The sequence below is a fragment of the Pelodiscus sinensis genome, chromosome 10 (assembly GCF_052426305.1).
Source record: "Pelodiscus sinensis isolate ZL-2025 chromosome 10, ASM5242630v1, whole genome shotgun sequence".
NCBI classification, from domain to species: Eukaryota; Metazoa; Chordata; order Testudines; family Trionychidae; genus Pelodiscus; species Pelodiscus sinensis.
In genome coordinates, this window is record NC_143061.1 from 56053699 (window position 1) to 56080708 (window position 27010).

The 27010-nt window shown below is 57.5% G+C and overlaps 2 protein-coding genes across 3 annotated transcripts; both read right to left on the minus strand.

The window, feature by feature from the left end:
* Window positions 1-350: 350 nt before the first annotated feature.
* Window positions 351-6753, minus strand: NEU4 (neuraminidase 4). Its single transcript, XM_089780950.1, has 4 exons — window positions 5305-6753; window positions 2498-2702; window positions 1845-2100; window positions 351-1649 (listed from the first exon to the last, which is right to left on the minus strand). Exons 2-4 carry the CDS (start codon window positions 2696-2698, stop codon window positions 562-564), a joined length of 1545 nt encoding a protein of 514 aa, XP_089637076.1. The 5' UTR covers window positions 2699-2702; window positions 5305-6753; the 3' UTR covers window positions 351-561.
* Window positions 6754-7750: 997 nt separating this feature from the next.
* On the minus strand, window positions 7751-26299 carry D2HGDH (D-2-hydroxyglutarate dehydrogenase). Of its 2 annotated transcripts, none has more exons than XM_089780952.1 (10): window positions 26172-26299; window positions 24309-24718; window positions 22927-22984; window positions 20106-20245; window positions 19305-19498; window positions 17427-17595; window positions 16442-16585; window positions 15196-15305; window positions 13587-13752; window positions 7751-12487 (listed from the first exon to the last, which is right to left on the minus strand). In XM_089780952.1, exons 2-10 carry the CDS (start codon window positions 24706-24708, stop codon window positions 12228-12230), a joined length of 1641 nt encoding a protein of 546 aa, XP_089637078.1. In that variant the 5' UTR covers window positions 24709-24718; window positions 26172-26299; the 3' UTR covers window positions 7751-12227. The 2 variants fall into 2 exon arrangements, with proteins under 2 accessions (XP_089637078.1, XP_089637077.1); XM_089780951.1 differs by having other exon boundaries at window positions 15196-15338.
* Between the last annotated feature and the right edge of the window lie 711 nt (window positions 26300-27010).

Here is a 27010-nt window from a genome sequence, read left to right on the forward strand (position 1 = left end):
TCTAGATTGGCCACGGACGCTTTTCTGCAAAACGTGCTTTTGCGGAAAAGCATCCTGCCAATCTAGACGCGCTTTTCTGAAATGTTTTTAACGGAAAACTTTTCCGTTAAAAGCATTTCCGGAAAATCATGCCAGTGTAGACGTAGCCTTAGTGATTTTATTTGGAAATGAATAAATAAAAAACAAAATCCCTTCCTCCCCCCAGAGCCAGCCTTTTATTCTTTTATAAAAATGTTCTGGGAGCTGCAAAAAAAATGGGGCCGCATGCGGCCCCCAAACGCCAGTTTGCCATGCCTGCTCTAGCACATCCAGCTGTGCCCGGGGCTGGAGCCAGCCTTGTCCCGCTGACGAGCCGTGGGGCTGGGAGTTCGTGGCTGGGGCCATGGGGGTGGCTGCTGTGCCCGTCTCGAGGAAGTGGGGGGTCAGCACCTTGGTGGGGGTGGGGCCTGGCTGTGCGGAGGCAGGGGGACCCAGCTGGCTCTGTCTGAATACACATAATTAGGCTCCTTCGCCCTACGCCCCGTCCCCCTTCCAGCCCCTGAGGCCTGTGGGGCTGGAGTGCTAGGAGGGGATGCAGCCCCGCCCCCCCTTGCTGGTCGCCGCGCGGCGTGGCAGGGCTGGCGCTGCGGCTCTCAGGGGGATGTTCTGGAGCACCTCGTACAGCGTGAACATGCTGAAGGAGATCTGCTCGTAGGGGGACCTGGCGCCGTTTTCGTACAGGCAGGCAAAGGCCGTGGGCGGGATGCCGGTGGCAGGGAACTCCCACGGGGGCAGTTCCACGCAGGCCAGGTCGGAGTAGGCGCTGGGGCCTTCGTAAATGACCCAGGGCTCAGTCCAGCTGTCAGCGTCCCTGGGGAAGGTGCTGAGATAGACGCCCAGGTTGACGCGAGCGCTGGCGCTCGTTGGGTGGGAATAGAGCACCCACGTGGGGGGCTGGAAGAGGGACATGGATTTGGCCACGGCGCCTGGTTCTGGCTGTCCCTGGCCGCCACCTGGTGCCACTGCGGCCCTGGAGCCGGGGGTCTCGTGATGGCTGCTGGAAGGACAGGGCACATCAGCGTCTGCCGGCTGCTGGCGGCCCCGCTGCGGGCTGCCCAAGGACACGGCCGCTGGGTTTCCAAGGGCCATAGCGCAGAGGGGGAGACAACGCTGCCTAGTGGTTTGTCTACACAGCAGGGGGCAGTCCGGGCCGTTGGGAGCCCACCGCGCACTCGGCTGCGCCGGGGGGCTGCTCGGGGCATAGAAGAGAGGGGCTGGGAAGCCAATGATGCTGCCGTGGCAGCCGTGGTGGGGCTCCACCAGCCGCTGAACTAGCTGGCCCGGATGGAAAACGGCTCCGTCGTCAGCGCTGAGGGCCTGGACTCGGCAGCCCAAGGGGCTCCTGGCGTTGCAGTAGAGGATGTTGCCACCGTCTTCCTCGTCCACGGAGACCAGCTGGCACTCCACGGTGGGCAGGCTGGGGACGGGCTCGCCGAAGCGCCAGCTCTGCCCGTGGTCGTCGCTGTAGAAGGCGAAGGCGTGCGGCGTGGTCTGGCAGAGCTTCCCGAAGCACTCCTTGCAGTCGATGTGGTAGGCGTAGGCCGGGACCAGCAGGCGGCCGGACTTGAGCTGAATCCCGTGGCCGGGGCCTAGCGCGAACGTGGCCCAGTCTGCGCAGAACAGGCAGCGTCAGGGCCCCTCCCTTCTCCCCCGGCCTTGCCCTCGGGAACACGCCCAGCGCCGGAGCCTCCTCGTCTCCCCGCCCCCTCGCTCCCGCTCGTTCACGGCCCTGGGCAAGCCCGGCTGCGTCCGCCTCGCTGACCCCCCCACGGCTCGCCCCCCCCCCCGGCGCTTGGGGCCTTTACCTGCGATGGCCTGGCCAACCACCTGCTGCGTCAGGTCGGTCGCCTGGCTCCAGGTCAGGCCCTGGTCGGCGCTGGCCACGTAGCACAGGCGGGCCGCGTTCCGGCCCGTGACGATCTGGTAGGCCTCGGGCGTCACGCCCAGCACGGCGATGAAGAAGAGGAAGACGATGCCGGTGAACTCGTCGTAGACCGGACAGGGGTTCATGGAGCGATGGTGCTTCAAGGCGGCAGTCGGCAGCGCTCTCATGGCTTCCCACTGGCAGGAGAGGGCGGGACGGGGTTAGGGGCTCCCCTTGCCTGGCTCCCCGCCCTGCGGCCTTTGCTCCCTCACACACGGCTCACCTCAGCCACTGCCCCCCCCCCCGGGTGTGCTCCTGGCTGGAAGCGCCGGTGCCCTATGGACACGGCAGCGCTGCGGCCCCCCGGCAGCCAGGACACGCTGCTGTGTCCGTGGGCAGGAGCGCGATGAGGTCACGCCGCCGTTATCCCTCCTCGGGGCTGCTCTAGGCTACTCCCTGGGCCACGGGGGTTGCCGGCCCCTCGCTGGGGGGCAGAACAGCCGGCTGCAGGGACCCCCCGCTCTGGCCCTAGCTACTTGGTTGTTGCAGGCAGCTGCCCCCACGGCTGGTACCCGCGGCGGCCTCGCCCCTCACCTCCACATAGCCCCTGGATAAGGTCCCTCGCCTCAGCACCAGCAGGTTGGCGTGGGCGTCGTCCACGCTCAGCCGCTCCTCGGCGAAGGCCAGCAGCGTCGCCATGCAGGGGAGGTGGAGCAGGGCCGGGACGCGGTACGTCACGCCGCTCGGCTCCCTCTCGAACAGCACCGTGCGCGCCGGGAAATGGCGCGAGCCCATCGCCCTGCAGCCAGGGACAGACACTGGCTGAGCGAATCCAGGCGCAGCGACCCTGCACGGCTGGGCCTGCTCCCTGGGCCGGGACCCGTGGCCCACGCCCCGCCAGCGGCCGTTTTAGGGGGGCCTAGCCTGCGGGAGCCCCGGCCTGCTGCACGGCGCCTCTCTGCGGGCTGGGAGCAGGCCCGGCTGGCGTCGCGCGGGAACCCGCCCCCCTCACAGCCCTGCGGCCGGTCTTCTGCAGCCACGGCCCGTGGCGCCTCCAGCCCTGCCCGCTGACCGCCAGCCACACCAGCGCGCTGGGCCGGCCTTCGGGGACACGGCGCCTGCGGCAACTTGCATGTCGGGGCCCCGACCTGTCGCTGTGGTGCCCCCCCAAGTCCCAGTCTCCCATGGGTGCCCCTCCCACCCTTGCCCCCAACCCCCTCCTGTGTCCCAAGCCCGGCACTGCGCCCCCCCCAATGTCTGCCCCTCTCTCCTGTGCCCCCCTCTTCCCCCTCCCCTTCCCGTGCCCCCTTCGCTCCTACCCCTCCCCCTCTCCTGTGACCCCTTCACCCCTCCCCCTGCCCCCTCTCCTGTGCCCCCCTCATCCTCCTCCCCTTCCCGTGCCCCCTTCGCTCCTACCCCTGCCCCTCCCTCCTGTGCCCCCTTCACTCCTGCCCCTGTCCTGCATCTCCCCTCCTGCCCCACGTGGCTGCACAAAGCAGCTGGCCTTGCTGCTCGCCCCCAGCAGCCAGAGGTGCCCGAGGGGGGGCGCGTGGCTGGGGCCGTGTCCCGGGGCAGGGGTGCAATCGGGCCTGCATTGCCGCACGCTGGCTCAGGGCCAGGAGCCTGCAGGCTGGTGTCAGAGTCGAGCCCCCAAGAGCCCAGAGAGGCCCCCGGCCCATCGCCCCAGCTCTGCGGGGGGGCATCACCCCCCACAGCCGCCAGGGGGCCCCAGGGGCAGGACCAGCAGAGTCTGCACACGTGGGGCGCCTGGCTCAGCGGGCTGGTTGTCCAGCTGCCCCCTCGGCTGGGGGGGCTCCAAAGCCTGCTCAGTGCCCCTCCCCCCCGAAGGCCGGCCCTGCACAAGGGGGTTTCCTCGGCCGGGGGGGCTGACGCTGGGGTAACACGGCAGGAAAGTTCACCCCCCCGGGGGCAGTAGGCAGGGGGAGGGGCGCGTGTGGCGGAGGAACCAGGACGTCCGCCTCCCCCAGGCCCGGGCTGGGCCAGACCCCGGCCGCACCGACACCGGGCCCCTCCTCCCACCGGGGGGGGTCATTGTTCAGCCAGCCCCTCCTCCGCACCCCACCCCTCCTGCCAAGCCAGCCCCCCTTGCATCTGGCCCAGCCCCCTGCTCTTGAACACCCCCCAGCACCCGGCCCCCTCCTGCACCATCCCATATAGCCCCCACCCCGACCCCCACCTTACTGACTCAACCGGCCCCCACCCCTCCAAGCCCACACCCCAGCACCGGGACTCCTCCCGCCATGCCCCCCAGAGCCCCCTGCCAGGCCCCATCCTCCCACAGCCCTCCCCAGCCCCCCCATCTTCACCTGGACCCCCCCAGACCCTGCGCTCAGGGCCCCCCGTGCACTCACGTCCCCCAGCCAGCCACGCGGGCCCAGGGCGCCCCACACAGACCCCAGACCCCCCCCAAAGGCCCATTCGGATGCTGCGGGCCTGGCCCTGGGCTGGCCGAGCGCTGGCGAGTCAGTCCCTCCAGCTCCCCACGTGACTGGGCGCTGTGCTGCAGGCCAGGGCCGGCTCCAGCTATTCCTGCGCCTCAGGCAGTGGGCGAGCGACACATGCACGGCCCCCGGCGCTGCGACCTTACAGCTGCCATGGGGCACCCCGGGCAGCTGCCTGGCTAGCCTCCCCCCCCCCAATCCGGCCCTGCTGCAGGCCGACGGGGCTGGGACCAAGGGCCGGGAAAGGGGCGCGGGGACAGCCAAGAACACAAGCAGCACGTTAAAGTCTGGAGTCTGCGCTGCCTTGGGGTGGCCTCCCCAGGAGGGGCCCTGCAGGGCGGCCGGGGGCACTGGCTGGGAGGCTAGAAAAGTGGGCGAGGGAGCCGTGAGGGGCTGGCGCTGCCAGGCGGCCTGGGAGAGACAAGCGCGTGATTCGGGCATTGGCTTTCCTGGGTAAAACCCACTTCCCAGCGCTTCGCCGCGCTGCGCCGCCTCGGCCACCCGCGCAGGGCCGGAGCCGACGGCTCCTCTCTGCAGCCAGGCTCCTGGGCACTCGATGCTCCCCGGCCGCCTGGCTCTTCTCACGGCTTGGTCCCCTTCGAGCCGCTTCCATTCCTGCGCCAAGCACGGCCCCCTCGTGGCCTTACCGGCGCACACGCCAGCCAGGGAAAGCGCCATGGCCCAGCGTCCAGCGGCTCCGAGCGCCAGCCTGGGCTGCCAGGGTCTTGGAGGGAGCAGGCAGGAAATAGCCGGGTGTGCCCAAGGGCCGGGCCGCACAAGGGTGGGAATTAGCCGTTTGCTGGGAGACTCTGCTACTGCGCAAACAGGGCTTTGACCGCAGCTTCCACGGTGCCAGCCGGGCAACGGGCGCCGGGAGACGCCGAATGTCAGAGCAGGCCCGCGGCCCCTCACGGGCGAGTGGCAGGGGAGCTACCTCACCTGAGCCGCACCGGGCCGGTCCTCGCTGCCCGGCTCGCCCCGTCCGCCCGCGCGCTGGCTGTGACCCAGTGTCCCTGCTGCCCCGGCCAGTCCTCCGCGCTCTGGCGTTTCTAGGGTGCAGCTCATTCAGTTTGGTCTCTCGCTAGACCCCGCGCCCAGCCTGGCCCCTGGCTGGCCGACAGCCGAGCGCTCCGGTGAGCTGGAAAAAGCCCCGAGTCAGCAGCATGAGGCCCACAAAGGCCTGATTGTCGGAGCGCCGCGCACTAGCGTGTTCAGGGCCCAGCCACTTGTGTGCAGCTTCTTTCTGAGGGAAGGCAGGGCGGGGCAGGGCAGAGCGTCTCCGGGGCCTGCCTGCTGCCTCCCTTCCTCCGCCCGGGGCTCCCGGCGAGAGGCCCCAGGCCAAGCCTCTCCCTCTACCTTCTACAACGGGCAACACCTGGAGCCGCGGGGCCGACGCTGCGGTCACGCCGCCTTCGCCGGCCTGCAGCTCCACGGGCCCCAGGTGCGCCTCCTGCTTCACGAGGGCCGGGCCCGTGTTTCTGAGTCTCCGGCAGGAGCGCGGGGTAGAGCCAGATGGCGCTCGGCGGCCGAGAGCGGTGAAATGGGCCAGGATACAGGCAGGGACCCAGTGTCTGCACTTGGCGGGGTAGAAGATGAGTAGCCAAAGGAAAACCAGCCAGCAGCGGTGGTTCAAATTCCTGACACTCCCCCTCCCCCGGATCTGTATTGGACGTAGGGTTGCCAGATGGTTTCAACAAAAATACCGGACACACCTGATGTTACATCACAATCTCCTTTCCAGCTGAGTTAGAAAATACCGGACAGTTCTAGTTTCGCACTTTGTCTCCCGGACAGAAAGCTCCAATACTGGACTGTCTGGCTCAAAACCGGACCCCTGGCACCCCTGGCTGGAAGAGGCAGCTCCTCCATTAGCGGCAGAGGAAAACAGGCCATGGCCAAACGTGGGTGGGTTGGCTCCGGGTTGCTCTGAGGAGCCATTGGCGTTTGGCCAGAACGTGCGCTGGCCCCACAGGGGGTGGGGGGGAGCGCTACGAGGGCTCGTGACACGGAGCCACTCGAGAAAGCGCGGGCAGGCGGGGCCTGTGATGGAGTCGCTTGTGCAGAGCTGGCGACGGGGATCAGTGCAGGGGCAGGTTCCTGGCTCAGAATTTGCAAATCCTTTCCCACAGCCACAACTCACACCTCAGACACACTCACCCGGGAACCGGCCCCTGCAAGAAACCCGGTGCCAGCTCTGCCCACACAGCTACCCAGGCGAGCCCCTCACCGGCCCGCACCCCTCGGGGCTCCTGCAGCGTGTGCCAGCACGTGCCAGCTCTGCCCACACAGCTACCCAGGCGAGCCCCTCACCGGCCCGCACCCCTCGGGGCTCCTGCAGCGTGTGCCAGCACGTGCCAGCTCTGCCCCTCGGCCACATGCCTGGCCCAACCGGACAGTCTCTGTGCCAAAGGACAACCGTGCACCCCCCCAGCACTGAGAACCCCCCCCCCCCCGTAGGGCAGCAGTGGACCCTGCCTGGGCACTCAGTCGTGGGTTTGAATGTGGCCAGCCCGCTGCAAAAGCATCTCAAAAGCCCCTTCCCCGGGCGACAGCTGGACTGGGGTTCACTTGCAACTTCAGCACCATCCACTTGGGGCTGACCATGAGATCAAAGCGGCGCCTGTTCCCACGGCACCGCAAGCAGCTGTTCTCCGGCTGCACTGGCTGGCAAAGCTGCAGCTGCCGCAGGGTTTCTCTTGGGACGTTCCTGGCTGCTTCTTCTCTGCCATTAGCCCCGAGAGTCGGTCACGCAAACAAGCAGCCAACAAGCCCACGTGTCCCGGGGCTACCAGGAGACCTGTGCGCATGCGACAAGAACGCGGGCGCAGCTCCCTGCTGTGGCTCAGCCACGTAAGGCGCCCACGGCTTGTTCCCGGAGTGTCGATGCCGCCCTAAGCGCCCTGGGGCAGTGGAGAAGGGGGGTGGAGCGAGAAGCTGAACACCTAGGTACTAGCTGGAGCAGGAGGGTGAGCCGTGCAGTGAACACGGAGTAGACGTCATAGGCACCCGCCTGCAGCCAGCAGACGAGCGTTGGGTCCGGCGCCGCGGGTTTGCTCAGGGTTTTATTTTGCTGTAGCTTGTAGACCCTTGGGGTCCCTGATGAAACCATTCACCACGGGGCCTGGGGCACGACGTGGTGGCCCAGAGCCTACGGGAGGCAGCAGCCCCCCTCTCCTGGTGGAGGAAAGCATCCGCACTGCCATGGATGCTCTTGTGCAAAAGCACATGGCCATGTGGCTGTGTTCTTGTGCAAGAGTAGCCACAGCCTAGAGGGGCCTTTTCGTCCATCTCACACAGAGCCGGCTCGAGCCCCCCCATAGCCTGGGAATGCACACGCCCCTGGGCACCTCGCAGGCCATGCTTCCCCACTCGCACACACAGAGTCTGAGCGTAGAAAAGAAACTTTTAATGAAAGAGCGAGAAGTCACATGGCAGATTCCCAGCAGGGGGCAATGGATGGTCTGGCGCTGTGGCCAGTGACATGGCTGAGGACGTGCCCGGCTCCTTCTCAGCACGGCAGGGCACACCTTCCACTCTGAGTGCAGATCCACCAAACCCCCCTTTCCCTTCCTGAACTAACTACATATTCCTTGGCAACCCCTCTGCCCAATCTCGCCGCACCCTGCGCTTGGGAATGGCTGGATGTGGCAGGCTGAGAGCCCAGAGAGGGCTGGCTGCCCGCTGGTTTGCTTACCAAACTGATCAAGAGGTTCCTCTTTAATTGGCCGAGGCTGGGGTCCCACTGACTAAACACACGATTGGAGACGTCCCCGCCAGGGAAGCTGCAGTGTGAGTAGATCGGCCAGACAAAGATCAGGGGGAAGGAGAAGTGACTAGCCCCGGGTTGCTCAGCAGGTCAGTGGCAGAGGTGGGGATGCAGATGCCCAGTCACATGACTTCTCCACGAGACCATGCTCCTCCTCAAAAGGGGCATTTGCATAACCCCATCGCTGCCCTTAAATTTCAGGGGGGTAATGCCTCTGAGGGTGGTACTCTGCCCCCCAGGGCCCGTCCCACCGAGCGTGAGGGTGTAACGATGGTTTTTCTGTAACCATGTTGGAAGGCCTGAACCAAGCCTTCCTCCGCAGCCAAACAGAAGAGCAGCAGCCAGGAGCTGTAACATCTGCAGTCACATCCTCACATTCCATCTCCATTGCAATAAAATAGCATCACCCCAGGCTGTGAGGAGAAACTGTGCCCTGCTAGCTCCCCAGTCACCGGATAGACACAGATCTCAAGATGGGTAAAGAAAACTTAACACCCTTCTGGCTGGCCAGAAACTGCTTCTCCAGAGTTGTGGTTGTGGAATCCGCACTCTGTGATTATTGTCCTCACTTGCCTGTTGTTGGTCTGTGCGATCCCTGTCTGGGTTGTAACTGTCTCTGTCTGCTGGATAATTAATGTTGCTAGGTGTAATCAGCCACGGTGGTGGGGTACGAGTGCTTCGGTAATTCTGTTACAGTATGATATGATTGGTTGGTAAAATTACACTAAAATCATTGGTTCCGGTCTAGCTAAGCAGGACTCAGGTTTCACTATATAAACTGGGTCCAAGGAGGAGATCAGCAAGAAGAGTGAAAGTAATGGAAGCAGAAGGAAAGAAAGGAAGACCAAGAAGAAGGGGGAAGACCTGGAAGAGCTCACCTCCAGGACCCAGCCTAAGACCAGAGCTGCCAGGACCCCTCTGCACGACCATGATGTGCAGCAGCCAGGATCCGGAGAGACTGCCCTTGCCTGGCCAGCAGGGGACGTCTGCCTGCCTGGATCAGGACTGGTGAGCAAGACACTGCATGCTTAGCATGTGTCTTCTGCTTGCCTGGGGATTGTCAATACATCGAGGGTAAGGAGAGTACTGGGTGAGGCTCTTTCAGTGGCTAAAGATCCTGCAAACCAACAGGAAGTTGCGCCCTGAGCCCTAGGAATTGGGTGAGGGTGGGTGTGTAAACAGCAGGGTTGCACCTTGAGTGAAGGGGAGCGCCCTTTTCCAAAGTCAAAACGTATAAAAGACGGGCTTCGATCTCCCACAGGACACAGACGACTCTCTCTCCCCTCTCTCTGCTGTTAGGTGAGAGTGAGCTTTGGAGGAAAATGGCATTTGATGATGCAATCTGTGATTTGCACGGTAGATACTGAATAGTCTGTTACACCAGGGCTACGTCTACACTGGCATAATTTTCCGGAAATGCTTTTAATGGAAGTTTTCCGTTAAAAGCATTTTCGGAAAAGAGTGTCTTGATTGGCACAGACGCCTTTCCCACAAAAGCACTTTTTGCAGAAAAGCGTCCGTGCCAATCTAGACGCGCTTTTCCGCAAAAAAGCCCCAATTGCCATTTTAGCCATCGGGGCTTTTTTGTGGAAAACAAATCTCAGCTGTCTACACTGGCCCTTTTGCGCAAACGTTTTGCGCAAACAGGACTTTTGCCCGAACGGGAGCAGCATCGTATTCCCGCAAGAAGCACTGATTTCTTACAGTAGGAAGTCAGTGCTTTTGCGGAAATTCAAGCGGCCAGTGTAGACAGTTGGCAAGTTTTTCTGGAAAAGCGGCTGATTTTCCAGAAAAACTGGCCAGTCTAGACACAGCCCACCTGTACGTTGCTTCTTGGCTACAGAGAGCAAATTATTGAGTTTGATTTAGCGGTTTCCTTTTCTCATTTTTGAGTCAATTATTAATTTTCTTTAGGCCCTAGGCCTATTGTGCCTAATGGCTAATCCGGCCCTGACTGTGGGGGGTGAGGGAAGTACCTCCCAATGCTCTGGAGCCAAGGCCAAGGCTCCAAGCAGATGGCATGTGCCAAAGATCCCATGTCTTGTTCCTCTGCAGGAACAGGATGCCTGGAGGTGCCAGCCACCCAGGGCTCCACCAAGGAGTCCCCCATGCTGGGGGCGACTGTGTTCCGTTCTAGCGTAAGACCCAGTCCCCCAGGGGTGCAAACTGACACCGCTCACCTGCCGATGGTCTCCCCACTGTCGAAGGGGCTGGGCCAGCTGGAGATCCAGCCCGGTGTGAATAGCTTAACTGGAAGTACCCTTCAAGGCGCCAGGGCAGCTTTGCACCCACACCCGGGTCCCAGCAAGAAACACTCAGCTTGCCACTAATTCCTGGCCCTGGATCAAGCCAGGGCTGAGCTGAGACGCAGGAACCATCAGAAACCAGACACCCACAGAGCAGTGTCTTGATCGCACCTCCCGACCACTTCTCTCCCCCTTGCCGCCGTCTTACCTCCCCGTGCAGCCTAATCTCCTCATGCTGCCTGGCAGTGGGGACCGGCAAACACCTGTCCCTCTCCTTGCAGTTCCCGCAGCATTTCGCGACAGTGTCACTACTCCTAGTGGCCCATCAGGTCTGTACAGGCGGAGATGGGCAGTGGCATAGGGTGTGTCCACAGACTGCAAGTGCAACTGACGTGATCAGGGCTCGGAAAGGCTGTTGCTGACTCACGGGAGCACACAGCCACCCTACCCCTCCGGGGGGGGGGGGGGGTTGTCCATGCACTGGGGGACGCTACGGGAAATAGTCAGTGATGGTTTCAGGGCTTTGGTCATCGAGAGAGAGAGAGAGAGAGAGAGAGTGTGTGTGCGCGCACGCAAAGCAGATGCTAACTGCTTCTCTACTGCTTCTCTCTGTTCTGAAATGTGATTTGTCCTTTTCATATGTGTTCATTTTTTTAATTGTATCCTTTGGTATATATGGTTGTGACTATTTTCTTCCACTATTTGATCTGAGGAAGTGGGTCTGGCCCACGAAAGCTCATCATCTAATAAACCATCTTGTTAGTCTTTAAAGTGCTACATTGTCCTGCATTTTGCTTCAGCTACCCCAGACTAACACGGCTACATTTCTATCACTGCTTCTCTACAGTTTGCTCAACAAACACAGTGTATTGCCTTCTCCTCTGAAAAAGATCCCGTGTGCTTCTTCTAAGCAGAACAGAAAGGGGAAAGCGACATGTTCCAGGGACCTTTGTTCTCGGCCGTTCACTGGCAGGTGGGGAAAGAGGTGCTGCCCTAGATATTGTGGGGATGGGTGTGCTACTGGTTATTCATCTACTAGATATCCAAGAGAGTCTGCCTGTCCAGCGTCCATCTGCCTGTCTGTTTCCGCGTTTGTCTGTCTGTTCAAGGACACCTCCTACGCAGGAAGAGCTGGGATCTGGGCGAAAACGTAGCTGCAATAAGACCAGTTCCCAGGACGGGTAAGTCTGGACTAACTCCAGTGGCTCAGATTGTGACGTAGGACCCACGCACAGGAGGCTGCATGTTAGCTCTGTGCTGCACAGGGCTAGCTCCTCTAAACCACACCCTGCAGCCCCTGCTCCCACAGAGCCACGTCAGCAGCAGGGAACAGTCAGAACACAGCGGCTCCCCAGCCTGTGCCCCCTGGCATGGGGAATTCGGAGGCCTAGAGCCGTGTGAGTTACAGCCCCTGTGCCTTGCAAAGGGGGTGGGCCAGACCAGGCTGCGGAGGTGCTGACCACAGCGTAACAGCAGCCGCTGCTTACACCCAGGACCCAAGGCCTGCCACCTGACTGGGGCAACCACAATAAAAACAGTGCCGACGGGGTGTGGAGAATGCTGCTTTACCAGGCTCTGTGCAGCCACAGAAAGCCAAACACTCGGTAGCACATCCCTGGAAGACCGAGACGAGGTCTCCACTCAGATGGGCGCAGGGGTCTCAATCCTGCTCCGCAACCCCCTTTGGATGCCTGAGCCCGCCCACACCCCACTGCCCCAGGTGGGGGCCGAAGCTCTGGGGCTCCAGCAGCGTGTGTGCACTGGGGGGAGGAGGCGCCGCGGCCCTGGCGACTGTCAGAGAGCGGGCGAGCAGCTCTGGGAGCCGCCGGTCAGTCCGCAAGCGCCGGCCCTCAGGGAGCAGCCGGCAGGGTCTTGTAAGGATTCAGAATCCCTTTGGTGTCCAGCATGGCTTTGAGCTGCTGCATCAGGAGGACTGCTCCCCGGGGCTTACTGTACTCAATGTGCTGCTTCTTCCTGAAGCCCAGCCCGTGCTCCGCACTGATGCTGCCGTGGTGCCGGGCGGTCCACTCGTACACGAACGGCTCAATGGCATCCCGCAGGGAACGGCTGTCGGACTCGGCTGTGACGTTCAAGTGCAGGTTCCCATCTCCTGCCAGGAAGCAAAGCGGAGCTGGGCCGGCGCTCCGGGTGGAGAAACCGAATCCCCCCGCCCCGCAATGGAGATTCTCCACTGGCTCTGCCTGCTGGGGCCGGGAGAGCTGCTGCCCATCGGGGCTCCCCGCGCAGTTCAGACAGGAGTGAGCCGGGGAGTTCCCTGACCCCTACGCCAGCGCACGTGCGCCTGGCAGAGCCCCGGTGCTGCCCGGGCACTCGCTGTGAGAACTGCAGCCAGGCGGTTCTTTGTGGCCCAGGGTCGCAACGGCTTACTCCGTTTGGAAGGCCACCCCACGCAATCGCCGCCCACCACACCGCGGCTGGGCCACAGAGAGAGGCGTTTCTCCTGCACGGCCTCTGCATAGCCAAGCGGGAGTAACAGCTCAGTACCTACGGACTGCCTGGGAATCAGAGAAATCGGAAGCTCTCTTGGAACAGGAACGCTCCCAAAAGGAGCGCGGCTCAGTGAAAGATCGCCCTGTTCGTTATACAGTCAACCTTTGGGAAGCAGCCTCCTCTTTAAACCCCTGCTCCGAAGCATCTTTAAAGAGAAAGTGTCTAACGCGGCTCCACGTCTCAGCTCGTTAAGCCAGCCCTTTGTGCGGCCCCAGACCAGCTGAGGTCACGGGTCGCTAAGTATGTTTCAAAATATCCTTTTGCAGAGTCCAAGGCCTTTTCCCCCTAAACTGCATTATTTTAATCACTGGTTAATGGCGTGGCTGTAATTGGTTTATAGATCTTGCAATTCGCTCCTGTGAGGAGAGTGGTTATCTACCAACCATCTCCATTTGCTATTTGATTGTGAAAATCCAATGTATTAACCAATTGACCCAAATCGCTAGATAAAGAGCTACCAGGCAACATCTCGTGGGCTAACTTCTTGTATTGCAGCACAGGTTGTTAATGTTACAAAATCCATTCTTCCATTAGCACAGGGAGCAGGCTTCCCACAGGATCTCACACCTTGCCCCAGCGCTATGGCTCTCATCAGCCAATACCACCTAGTTACTGCTCCCAGCCAGCTAAGCCCACGGCTTTAACTCGTGTGCGAATGCTCAGCAGGAGCTAAGCTCCAGCAGGAAATCCCTACTCACCTAGATGGCCATAGCCAACCACTCTCTTGGCAGCCGCGCCCAGTCGCGCCCGGGTATCAGTCACGAGGTCATACAGTCTCTCCACAGGCAGGGAGAGGTCGTACTTGTACACGCAGCCGTCGTGAGTTAGGGCCTCGGTGATGCGCTCCCTCAGAGACCACAGCGCCTGTGACTCGGCAGATCAAACAGAACGAAGCGAAGAGAGAAAATCAAAAGGAACCAACTGAGGTCGGATTTCATTCGTCATGGAGTTTGGGGGGAGGGGCGGGGCAGGGAACGTTAGCTAAGTCTCTGGCCCGCTGGCCACCCTCTGCACGTGCAGTATCTTACCGCTCTCAGAAACATCCATTCCAGCTCCGTGTTTGCTCCCTGCCTCAGAGGAAGGAGAGCGCACGCAATTTCGTTTTCCTGGACACTTTACAATGTCTAATTTTCCATCTGCGGCGGCTCAGACTTCCAGCCAGCGCCCTGGCTGTGGGGCAAGGGGAAGACTATGGAAGCAACTCCCCATAAGCCACCACTCTGCCGGGGTCAGGCACTGGCATGCAGTGAGCATGGCTTATCACGCTGACTAGGGCCATCGCATTGTTTCCTTGTGCTCCCCACCTGGTTTGCTGCAGCTTCTGTTGTCTCATCTTGTATTTCAACTGTCAACTCCTTGGGACGGCGACATGGGTCATCTGCTGGTCAGAGCTCGCCACGGTAGGGCCCTGATGCCTAATACCGCCCCTGGGTGCCCCTGGACCATAAGTAATCATCTCAGCTCCATGGGAGTACCCACATGTGCTTCCCATACATGAGCAACGTGCTGCTGAGGCAGACAGGTGGTCCAGTCCAACACAAGAGCTTCCCCTACACTCCCCACTAATGTATTCCAAGGAAAAACGTAAAACACAACGAAGAGTCCTGCAGCGCCTTAGAGATGAACAAAACACGTAGATGGTCTCCTGAGCTTCCGTGGGCACAACCCACTTCTTCCGATGACTGGCGTGTTAGAAGTCCAGATCCAAGAATAAATAATCAGACCTGGACTTCTAACACGCCAGTCATCGGAAGAAGTGGGTTGTGCCCACGGAAGCTCAGGAGACCATCTACGAGTTTTGCTCATCTCTATGTGCTGCAGGACTACTCGCTGTTTTATAAGTTTTCCCAGTTGCAGACTAACTCGGCGCCCCTCTGAACATATTCCAAGGAAGTGAGGGTCAAGGAGACGCCTAGCATTGCAAATCTTCCCACTTGCACAGGGGAACCGGGTTATTCTAGCCCCACTACGTCCGCGTCTCTCTGTGGTTTTGTTTTGCTGGCTAAGAAACAAGGAATTTCTCTACACTTTGTGCTCAAGCAAACCTGCAGGAGAGAAAGAGGTTCCGCACCTCCCCATGCGTATGGTAAGAGAAGGGCATGAGGAACATCTGAGAACAGCCCAGGTGGTCACAAGTCACTTTGTCGGTGTGTGTTTCACCATAAAAAAAGCTACAGCTTCCCTCCTGATGTCAGGTGACTTGGGAAATCCTAACCCACAGAACAAAGAGTGTGAACGTTCGTCAGCGTGAAGAACAAATCCAACCAGAGAAGATTCCCTGCCTGTTTGCATAGGCGGGGGACTCACCTTTATTTTCTTATCCTCTGTGGCCACAGTCCCGTCTGTCACCAATCCCGAGGCCATGACATGTTCCAAGAAGTGGTTCAGTTTTTCTTCATCATGGGCAGAATTGGAGCCTGAGGTTTCAATTAAAATGTAAAAGGGGCTTCCTGGAAACGAGGGAGGACAGAGCAAGAGAAGAGCCAGGAGAAGACGAAAGGGATTTAATTCAGATGATTAACGGTGTCACCTTGAGAAGTCTCTGGGTTAAAATAAAGCAACATTCTCTGCAAGGACTCCCCTTTACATGGGAGGGCCGAGATAACTGGCCTTCCCAAGCTCTTTGACAGGTATTCTGCTGGCCAAGGTGGGACCCAAGCAGCTGGGAAGGCCTCCAGAGCGGGGGATGTGGGCAGACTCCCTCCTGAACAGTCACACTCAATGCTGCATCGGCAGAGCACAATGGCTGCGATTTCCTCCACGCTTGGACATTCGGCAAATATTCTGGGTCTTGCCAGGGTATCTGCTTAGTGCTGGAGGGCAAGTGACGCCTTCCATTTGCAGGGAAACACCCTCTGCGGCAAGGCATGCCGCTTACCTTCTGCGCCCGCGAGTTCACCAATGGAGACCAAGGCCAAGGCTGGGAAAGACGCCCTCCCTCTCCTGCTGCATTTCAGGGAGGTTCCCTCCAAGGAATCCCTCTCTGCTGCTCGACAGCCTTGATGCACCACACGCTGCCCTTGTTTTAATCGCTATTTAATTGCTACTGCTGAGAGGGGGGCCACGAACACCCCCCCCCCCGGCATAGCAGTCTGATTCGTTGGTGTTTGTTTGAATGTCTCGGGGCGACTAAGCTAGGGGGTAGGGATGTTTGCTCAGTGATGAGTTCTGTGGCATTATTGGATTTTACTCAGTCTCTGCAGGAGGTTGCTGTCTCCTTCCTGCTCCAAGGGACCAGATGCAGTCCCTAAGAAAGGCTGTCTGTGCAATCTCCGGAGCGATCTCTTAACAGCGTAACACACAGGCTGAATACTTCTCCGGCCCTGGGCAAAAAGCTAGGGCTCCATGGCAGGAGCAGTGTGGGGAAGTCCAGACTTTAATGAGCCCTTCTCACCTTGGGCAGGACTTTCCTCTCCATCTGCTGAGTATTTTGCCCACTGGTCCCCACCTCCTCCCAAAAGAAATCCCTGGAACATGACACAGCACCACAGATCCCCGAAGCGCCTGGGCTCGCAGCACCAACCGCCTGTGCGCAGCACGGTAACTCTCCTACCTGTCACTGGTCTGGACAGCGTGAGGTGGCTCTCAACCAGCGTCATGCACAGGTCGTCCATGAATTCACAGGCAGACAGGATCTCTCCCAGCATGCCCTTGCAGGCGGTGAACGTTCCAAGGACCTGACTGAAACTCTGGCAGCCTTCCCGCAGACAACACAACACGGAGAGAATTACAAGGGCTCGCGCTAAAGCACTGCCTGCCCCAAGCGCTGTGCCCGGGGTCCCGGAAATCCCGACGAATAGACTGCCTCGAGCACTGCCAGTGCTTACACGGTGAGAGCAGCCCGTGGAGGAGCACCTCTCACCCGACTGGCCTTTGTCACGCCAACGACACCTTATGTCCCACCAAGCTGTCTGGGGCGTGTTCCTATCCCCCACTTACCCGTCTGGGCCAGAAGGATGGGGCCAAAATGCAACCCGTCCAGCTAAGCACTGGTCCCTTCCCTTCCCACTTCCACCCACCATTCTTCTACCTGAGACTGATGTGCTGCCTGGCAGAGTGAGCTGAGCCGGCACGGTGACCGGCCCCTGGGGAATACCAGAGAAGAGACTCGGAGGGGAGCCGTGTGAGTCTGTAACTTGAAAAACAACGCGCAGCCCCATGGCACCCTAGAGACCAACAATCACGAGGAGGTGGCTTTCAACCGCGACAGCTCAGGGTCGAAGATATTTGTTAGTCTCTAGGTGCCACAGGACTGCCCCTTGTTTTCGCAGAGAGGCGAGATTTGTACATCCCAGTGACCACAAGTATTTCAACAGACCCCACGCAGCTCTCTGCAGTGTGCTGCCATTAGACACAAATCAAGCCGAGAGGGTGGCTCACAGCAGCTACTGGCGTGCGGTGCCTCACTCCTGCCACTGGCTGCAGCAGCCAAGTTATTAAATCCCAGCCCCTGAGCCAAGTGGGCAGCTTCATCTCCAGCAACACACCCCGCTGAGTCTCCTGGGCCGCGGACACTGCGGGGGAGGGATGGCACCTACCTAGGAAGGCCAGATTCACAGACTTGGGTTTCCGCGGACAGAGGATGGAGACAGCTGTAATGACCCCCAGCGTCCCCTCTGAGCCAATGAAAAGCTGCTTCAAATCATAGCCAGTGTTATCCTTGCGCAGAGAAGCCAAGCAGTTCAGAAGGGAGCCATCAGCCAGGACCTGACAGAGGACAAATGAAACAAACCGATAAATCCTTCGTTTCCAGTTACACAACCACACGCAGGTGATGAGCTGGTGCGAAGAGACAAGAAGATGGCAAGCTGCTGCAAAGCCATCCACAGAGCCCTGCATACATCCATCCCATCTGATCCACGGACAGCCTGGGCTCTTCCTCGCTAGATTCTTCCCCTTCTCTGACTGCTGTCCTGACCCACAAGTTTTGCCCTCTCACTTCTTCCACAAAGCTTTCCCTGCCCTGCCCATTTTGCGCCACCAAATTCCTCTCTTCCTTATTGATACACGAATCCCGGGAGCATGCAGAATAAAACAGAAGGGGCATCTCTGTGCGCTGCCATACTGCATTGGCAAATAAGGTCTGGTTCGTGCTCTGCCACTAGCCACAAGAATCCTTCAGCATAACTGTCCCAGGCGAGCGGCAGCCCTAGCAGTGTAGAACCAGAATAAGCAGCACTCCCATGCTGCAGGGATCAGCAGGAGGAGGGCAGGATGGCAGGGGAGAGTCAGGAATACAATCCAAAGAAGGGGGGGGTGTTCCACAAAATGCCTGACGCTGGACAGGGAGGAGCTGCTGGCCTGGCAATTCCACAGTGAGCAGCACTAGGAGCGAGCTACTGGCAGGATCTCTGTCAGCAGAGGAACGACAACACAATTTCCACTTCCTAGCTACGCGGCCAGCTAGCAGCCTGTGGGGTCGGCGCAAGAGAAGGGTTCAAGTAGGGGGCGGAGCGTTAACTTCTGAAATATCCCTCTATCAGCAATGACGCACGGACCGTCTTGTATTAACAGCACTTCAGGAGCGTGGCAAAAGCGAGCTGGAGAACCCAACAGCACCCCTGGAAAGTAGGGGCAAATCACCTCAGGAGCCCTCCAGTCCAGCCCCCTCTGCTGAGGCAGGCCCAGGTAAATCCAGACCGTCCCCGCAGGTGTGTCCAGCCTGTTCTTAAAACCCTCGACGCCGGGGCGCCACCACCTCTCTTGGGGGCCTTCTGCAGTGCTGAGCTACTCAGAAGAGTCAGAAATTGTTCCCAAGTGTCTAACCTGACCCTGCGGTTACTCCCATCCCTTGAGGCCCTCCCGTCAGCGGGCGTGGGGCAGTGATCACAGTCTCCTTTGTAAGAGCCCGTAAGGCACCCAAAGCCTGTTGCCAGGTCCCCCCTCAGCCTTTTCTTCTCAAGACCAAACACGGCCAGTTATTCTACCCTTCCTCATAGTCCCAGCCATCTAAACTGTTCATCGGTTTTTGCTCTCTTCTGGACTCTCCCTCTTCGAGCGTGGGCCTACCACTGGGGACACACTACTCCAGCTGAGGCCTTGCCAGCGCCCAACAGAGCAGGCCACCTATGTCCCATGTGTTCCGTACCACCCTCCTGTTAATACACCCCAGGATTACATTAGCCTTTTCCACAAATGCCTCCCGCTGTCAGCTCCTATGCAGCTGGCGATCCACTCCAGCCCCTAGTCAGCCGTACTAGCTAGTTATGCCCCATTGTTAGTTGTCCATTTGATTTGTACTTGTCTTTATTAAACTTCTTCTCACTGATCTCTGACCAGCTCTCCACTTTGTCCAGGCCATTCTGAATGCTAATGCCATCCTCCCACGGGCCGGCAGCCGCCCCCAGCTCGGTGACACGATGTACGCGTCTCGAAGGAGAGGAACATACAAACGGGGTGGCAGCAGGCTATCTTACCACTTCCAGTCCCAGAACGGTCCCTCGGAGAGAGCCGTACCTCAACAGCCTCAGGCCTCCTGCATTTGTGGCCACATTCCCACCGATGTGGCAGCTGCCCTTTGCTCCAAGGTCAAGTGGCATGATAAAGTCCAGCTCCGCGAGATACTGGTTCAGGCTCTCTAGGATGCAGCCAGCCTGGCAAACAAGGATCCCTGAAACACAAGAATCAGCTACAGCATGACACACAGAACGGGACTCCTGCAGAGGCCGGACAGCTGTAAGCAATGAGGACCTCCCCTGCCCCCAGACGACCCCGATGGCACAATTCAAACTCGGAATAACTCTTCCCAGGGATCCGTCTCCCTCCTGCTAACGTCTGTGGGAACTCTGACTCGGACATCAGCCGGAGCAGGCCTGCGTGGGTATCTGGAACACAGGGCACCACATATTTCTCTCCCTTTAATTTCCCCTCGACTCGACTTTCTAAGAACTTAAATGTTCAAATCTTCCCATGGCCCTCTCATTCCCCAAGGCCCTTCCCATTTCTCTCCTCCACAAGCGCCAGTGCAGACTGGCCATTCACCCGGCAGAGCCCTTCTTCAAAACAGCTGTCATGCATGTCCTGGCTTTTCCGATAAGCTCCAGATAGTATCCCAGCTGCATTTCTTAAAGAGATACTGGGACGAGCGCAGGCGCTCCTCTGCCTCCCCAGCCCTGTCAGAAGAGTCCTACGCGAGGGAAGCCCCTGCTGGTCTGGATCCCTTCCCATACTCTCGGGAGGGGCAAGGCTCAGGGGGCTGAAAGGCAAAGCATATTTACCAGACACCTTGTCAAAGCTGATGACCTGGTTCATCAGAGCTGTGGAGAGAATGATCTCATCAAAGACGGGAACGCTGCCCCCCACGAGGCCAGTGTTCCCTCCCTGGGGGGTTACTGCCAAGTTCCTCTGGTTACAATACCTGCAAGGGGACACAGCGTCCAATGATCTCGCTGCTCAGCGCCACGCCCACTTGCCTCCGGGAGACTTGTTCTTGTAAGCAGCTGGACGAACTAGCTGTCCTCATTAAAGCTAAATCGTGACCCTCCAAACCCGCGTTCCCGCTAATCTTTTCCAATCGCGTGTGGATTGTTTCCATCGGAGTGTGGAATGAATTTTGTATCTGCCTCGAGGCACATACAAATGTGTACCACCAGTACAAACAAAAGCGAGCTGTGGGCAGCCTGCTAATCAGCTGGGCAGCACTGGAGTCTCTCCCGAGCAGCCGCACAAGCGCCCGGCTTCCAGGAAACACAGCTCCTAAGAGCTGAAATTGAGAGGAAGGGCCAGTTTCAAACGCAGCGTGAGAACACACAGCTCTTGCTGGTGCCAAGAGCGGAATGTGGCACAACACCAGGAACTTTCCAACAGCCTGTGGATAAAGGACTATACATTTAGGACCATTCCTTTGTATGCAATTTCAGTTGTACGATGTATATTTTTACTCCAAATCGGCCACCCCTTTTAGGAGCCCTGTGGATGTGGCTGCCTTTGGTAGCACATCTTCATCACCTTGCTGTGTGCTCTTTCCACCTCATCGCATAGGTGTTTGCTTGCTTTCAGCATTTCTTTCTTCCCCCCGTGGTACACTGTACGTGGTTCCGTCACCTCTTCTACGTGCTACGGCCAATGACATTTACAGAGACGCACGGGTGCACGAGGGCACCCGACAGACCCAGCAAAAAGCCCCAGGGCATACAATCTAATTCCAACACTGCACAGTCTCAGTGAACTCCTCACACACCTACCGGGTGGAGCAATAAGAAGGACTGAGACCAGAAGGCCAGCTCAGGCTCTGAGAGAGGGAAGTGTTGGGAAGGGCTGTTTGCTAGCAAGAGGCCTTCAAAAAGGTCAAGTGCCATAATCAGTCCTTGTGTAGCTGGGCTGCATCTCAGGAGAAGGGTTAGCGAGTTATCTAGAATACTTTTGAGTTTCTCTTCTTGTAACTAATGCCCCTGTAAAACCTTTTCGAACCAGGAAAACGTGCTGTTCTTTTCTTGCCAAGCCAAGAGACATCCTGACTCCTGCACGTTCCAGTTGTGTTAGGGCACAAAGCTGCAGTGTGCCAGGCAATATTTCATAAACGCAGACCTTGAAGGAAGAAGGCTTTAGGTCACTTGACGCTTCGCTGTACCACACCTAGTACAGGGAGCACACACTGCTGGACGTTGTAAAAACGAGTGGTCCTGTAGCACCTTAGAGACTAACAACAAATGTTACATAGTGTGAGCTTTCGCAGGCAACTCCATTGTGTTCGCCCTTGAGTGGTCTGTGCCACCAAGCGGCAAGCCCAGGTACTGCTGCTAAGCTAGGGCTTGACTCGACACACACTGACACGCATGGCAGGGCTGTGGCTGGCTTCAACAGATACGGGATCAAGTCCTTCATGTGGAGAAGCTCACTGAACCTGGGACCTGGCCCCAGGCTTATTTTACATCTCGCATTTTATTTTCCTTTGGCTATTTCTCTCCTTCAGCATGACCCTGCTGTGACCTCCTGATGGCGGCAGTCCCTTTGTGTCCCGGCACTCCTTCCAAATACATCAGGTTGGTGGAGTAGAGAAGTGATGAGATGGGTTTTCAGGTATCTAAAAGGGTGTCACAAGGAGGAGGTAGAAAAATTGTTCCCCTTGGTCTTTGAGGATAGGATAAGACGCAATGGGCTTAAACTGCAGCCAGGGAGGTTTAGATTGGACATTAGGGAAAAATTCCTCCGTCAGGGTGGTCAAACACTGGAATAAATTGCCCAGGGAGGTTGTGGAATCCCCATCTCTGGAGATATTTAAGAGCAGGTTGGACACACACCTGTCAGGGATGGTCTAGACCATGGGTTCCCAAACTGGGGGGCACGAGGTGACCCAGCCCCCCTGGTCAATCCTCTCCCCCTAAGTTTTGCTGCTATTTGTTTTTCAGCCCCAGTCAGTTCCTCTTTTTTTTTTTTTTGTTCAACAAGTTTTGCTGCTGTTGAGGGGGGGGGGGTCTGAAGGTTTCTCAAAAATCAAAAATGGGGCGGGATGCTGAAAAGTTTGGGAACCCCTGCTCTAGACAGTGCTGGGACCTGCCATGAGGGCAGGGTGTTGGACCTGATGACCTCGCGAGGTCCCTTCCAGTCCTAGGGCTCAATGACACCTCCCGCCAGCCCCCACACACACCTGAGTAAGATTTTCTACTTCGGGCCACAGGAGTGTGAAACGAGGAGCCAGATGTCTCCCATTTGGCATTCACAACGTTTGTAAAATCTCTCATATGGGGAGCTGTGTGAGTCTAACCTCCAAACCAGCCAGTGGCTCTGGCACCTTAGAGACTAATCAAAATATATTGAATCATGAGCTTTCATGGGCAACACCCACTTCATCAGATGGGTCGGAGTGGTTCTCAGGGATCACACTGCTCCTTAGGAACTTTCCCAAACCGTTCGAAAGCTCTCTTGGTCGAGCATTCCTGGGTAGCCTGGAGTTTGCTCATTCGTGCACATGACTCACTTCTTGATTAAATCTGGTAGCAATGCGAAATGATGTGAGACGGTTCGAGTAGAGCAGTGAGAATTCAGAGAGCAACACAGAAGCACTCAGTAGCAAGGGTCAGTAAGAAAGAGGTAAATTACCTGAGAACCTCAGAGACCTCTGCTGCTGTCTGCGGCCTTAGCAACATCTTACTGCAGCCTGCAAGGAAAGCACGGTAAAATCAATCTGAAACACAGCTGGTGGCCGGAAAGGTCCCCCCCCCTTGCGCACACACATCTCCTGGTGTTCCTGACACTAGTGACAACAGAACACACCAGGGCCCCCTGCACCATGAGGTGTGACTTGTTCCCTAGCCTAGCAGCACGGGGACAATCATGCAAGACACACCCTCCTGTAGTGCTCCAGGGGCACGGATGAGCTGCCAAGGGAGCAGGGAGCTATGAGAACAGGCATAATAACCAGCTCTTACCCAGTGCTTTTTCTCTATAGCCCTCCAAGCACTTTACTAAAGGGGCAAATAGAATTATTCTCATTTTACAATTAGTCAGAGTATCGTGCCATGGTGAGGGCATGAGATGGTCATAAAATACGAGAGAGTAAATGGCAACAGTTTGGGCAAATGCCAGCTCTCATTTTGCCCCGCCAAAGAACTTGGACAGCTGACCAGATGTCATAATGAATGATTGTCACCTCTCCCTACTAGCCCACTAGAAAAAGCAGAGCACACTTGTCCACGGGACAAATCTTAAATTCCCTGAGTAGCTCTGCTCAGTCCAGCATCCCACTTCACTGCCTTGGCAATCATGGAAAACATACACAATATCCCATACCAGGAGAATAAGCGGAAAGAAGGAAGCTCCGGTAACAATCTCACTGTCCACAACACCCCTCCACCGTGCTGAAGACTGAAGAATTACACCCTGCACTGGGGTATTTTCACAACTTGTTCTAGCTACTCACTAGGTCAGTGAGTTTAATGACACATGGCGAGTACTTTGTAGAGTGCACACATAGCCACCACCACATTTGAATTTCAGACTAATTTCCAGGCCCGGTATCCAACAGCTCCAGCATGAGGACAATCAAAGGAAGATTTGACAATCTGCAGATTTCAGACCTACACCCTTATTTTTAAAATGTGTTAAAGAAAAAAGTAAAAGACCTACAGCATAACGGACTGCTTAGTGGATGCACTGCAGTATAAAATCAACCACTTCCCAAGCATAGTAAACTTTGGGCATCAGTAAACAAAAATATAATTTAACCGTCATCCTAAAGAGGAGATTTGGAAATATTTTTGTTTCGATGAAAAATTCTGACAAAAATGAGAGTTTTGACACAAACATTACAGGAAAGTGGCTTTTGAACGAAAGGTTTCAGCCGGCTCCAATAACCACACTACATTCTGTGGGATTTGCAGACACAAGCAGCAGCACGGGAGCTGAGGTTTCTCCCTGCAGATTTTTCAGACAGCTATCGTGGTGGAAAGGGGATGGGTGTGTCAAAATGCTGAAACACCTACCCCGCATGGACTGCAGCCAGTCCACGTTAAACGTCCGCAATTCGTCCGGGTCGGTGACAACTCTGCCTGGTAAAAGGCTCTCAAAAAAAGCAAAATCACCATCCGAAAGGTGAGAGAAGGGCAGGCGCTGCACACCATACCGCTCGCTCGTCAGCATCACTTCCTGGGGGCTGGCAGAGGTCGTAGAGAACGCTCTCTTGCCCAGCAGACTGCTGCCCCATCGGGGGGGTGGCTGGGACACCGGTGGGCAGTAGAGCTCGGCTAGTTTCTTCTGCTGAAGCCCCCACTGAGCGGTAGCACTAGTCCATGTTGCCACGGTTCTGTGCTGGACATTCGTACGCCATCTTGGGAGGGTCCCACAGCACCAACCCAAACGAAGTGAGACAAAACAGGAAACCATCTTGGTTGCCCTGCAATGAAAACAGAGGATTAACACCCCATTTGGATTCTTCCTGCTGCTCCCAAGACCTCATATGCGTAAAAAGCCACTGCCCTGCTACTCTTCACCCAGAAAGCTTATGCCTAAATCAATCTGTTAGACTTTAAGTTGCCACCAGACTCCTCATTGTTTTTGCTGGTACAGACTACCACAGATAACCCTCTGAAATGTGACCTACTATTGTTTATTATGGAGGCAAAACTATAGGGAAGTAAAAGATCATTCACATTTGCAGACAGAATAGTTTCAGTATTGTCACTGTATTATTGTACAATCAACCCAACTCATATCTAGGGAAATTCAGATTGTATAGAAGGGTGGGGTGGGGTGGGGGTGGGAGTGGGGGTGGAGATGACACAAAGCTTCTAGTATTACTGAAATTCCCAATGAAATGTGTGATGCATGCATTTCTCCATTAAAGACATGGGCTACGTCTAGACTGGCATGGCTTTCCGCAATTGCTTTTAACGGAAAAGTTTTCCGTTAAAAGCATTTGCAGAAAAGAGCGTCTAGATTGGCACGGACACTTTTCCACAAAAGCACTTTTTGCAGAAAAGCGTCCGTGCCAATCTAGACACGCTTTTGCGCAAAAAAGCCCCGATTGCCATTTTCGCAATTGAGAATCAGCTCTCCTCCCTGTTTATGACACTGAGTAAATCGGCAAGAATCTATAAACTGGGATACTTATTAATCTGTAAGACTCCAAAGAACAAATATCTGACCAATGCCTGTCTGGAACAGGGAGCACATAGGTGGTATGTATGCATACACAGACATTACAATTCACATAACATCTGCCTCTTGTTGTTGAAGATTAACTACTCCACTGAAAGGGTGTGGGAGAGTTACACTTAGTGCAGATAAAAAACAACAAATGGTCTGGTAGCACTTTATAGACTCACAAAACATGTAGAAGTATCATGAGCTTTTGTGGGCTGCTTCTTCAAATGCCCACAAAAGCTCATGATACTTCTACATGTTTTGTGAGTCTATAAAGTGCTACTAGACCATTTGTTGGTTTTTCCCTGTAACAGACTAACTCGGCTACCCCCTAAAGCTTTAGTGCAGATAGGTGAGCCAAACAAAGAAATACTCCTTTATGGTAAGGACAGCACAGTAAACTGTCAGAAGATAAGAGGGAAGGTCCTCTTATGGATTGATAATTGGTTAAAAAAGGCGGGGGGGGGGGCACCGCACGCTGGGGCGGGGGGGCTGGCGAGGCGGGGGGGACACCGCACGCTGGGGCGGGGGGGCTGGCGAGGCGGGGGGGGCACCGCACGCTGGGGCGGGGGGGGAGGGGACGCTGGGGCGGGGGGGCTGGCGGGGCGGGGGGGCGCACCGCACGCTGGGGCGGGGGGGCTGGCGAGGCGGGGGGGGGGGACACCGCACACGGGGAGGAGGGGCCCCCCCGCTCCTCACGTTACCGAGCCCGGGACTCCGGCCGCAGCCGCCGCGCCACGTGACCCCCGATCTCTGACCCCGCCACGTCACGCTTGGCGTCCCCCGCCCCGAAGCCGGCAGGGCTTGGAACGTCCCGCCCATTCGCACGGGGCGGGGCCAGGAGCACTGACGCAACGCAGCGCGCATGCGCACAACTGCCCAGGGAGCAGAGGTGGAAAGTGGGCGGGGCGGGGCGGGGCCGAGAGGGCGAGCGGGGGGCGCGGAGGGGGCGGGGTCGGGGCTCCGCCCCGCCCCCTTCCTGCCTTGCGGGCCCCGCTGTAGGCTCCTAGCCCGCCCTGCCGCTCACTCGCTGCTCCCTGCTCCCGGAACACGCCCAGGGCCCAGCGCTGCTCTGTGCAGTGCGCACGTTAAGGCAGGCCCGGTCCCTTCCCATCGCTGCTGCCCTTTCACCCCAAATCAAACCTGGGCCCTGCCCGACCCCTGCACCTGGACCCGCTCGGTTCCCCACACACACTGCTTCACACCGCATCACAGATCAGACCGAGTCTGCCTGAGCTCCGGCTTCAGATTTTGACCTGATTTTCTGCTAAAAAAAAAAGCAGCATCCAACCACCACCCCCTCCACACACACATTATAGTACTGGGGCTACAACGGGCCTGATTCTCCTCTGCTTTGCGCTTTTAGTTGCTGTCCTACAAAATATTACTGTTGGCTTAGTACCATATTATACCTACCTTACCCCAAACAAATCAGTTTGCAAAGTGCAATTTTACAACTAAAGTTTAACTAACCACAAGGTACCCATGACTTGACAAAGGTCACAAAGTAGGAGGCAACTACTTAAGTACAAGGCCTTGCTCT

Bases quoted from the DNA above. Each gene is read 5' to 3' on its own strand.
- NEU4 (XM_089780950.1), bottom strand. From the start codon at position 2,698: ATGGGCTCGCGCCATTTCCCGGCGCGCACGGTGCTGTTCGAGAGGGAG. The intron at 2,101-2,497 runs GTGAGGGGCGAG...CTCTCCTGCCAG, and splicing joins TATCCAGGGGCTATGTGGAG to TGGGAAGCCATGAGAGCGCT. The intron at 1,650-1,844 runs GTAAAGGCCCCA...TGTTCTGCGCAG, and splicing joins GGTTGGCCAGGCCATCGCAG to ACTGGGCCACGTTCGCGCTA.
- D2HGDH (XM_089780951.1), bottom strand. From the start codon at position 24,708: ATGGTTTCCTGTTTTGTCTCACTTCGTTTGGGTTGGTGCTGTGGGACC. The intron at 16,586-17,426 runs GTAGGTGCCATC...GTCTGCGGGAAG, and splicing joins TGTGAATCTGGCCTTCCTAG to GCTGCCAGAGTTTCAGTCAG. The intron at 12,488-13,586 runs GTGAGTAGGGAT...GCTTCCTGGCAG, and splicing joins GGTTGGCTATGGCCATCTAG to GAGATGGGAACCTGCACTTG.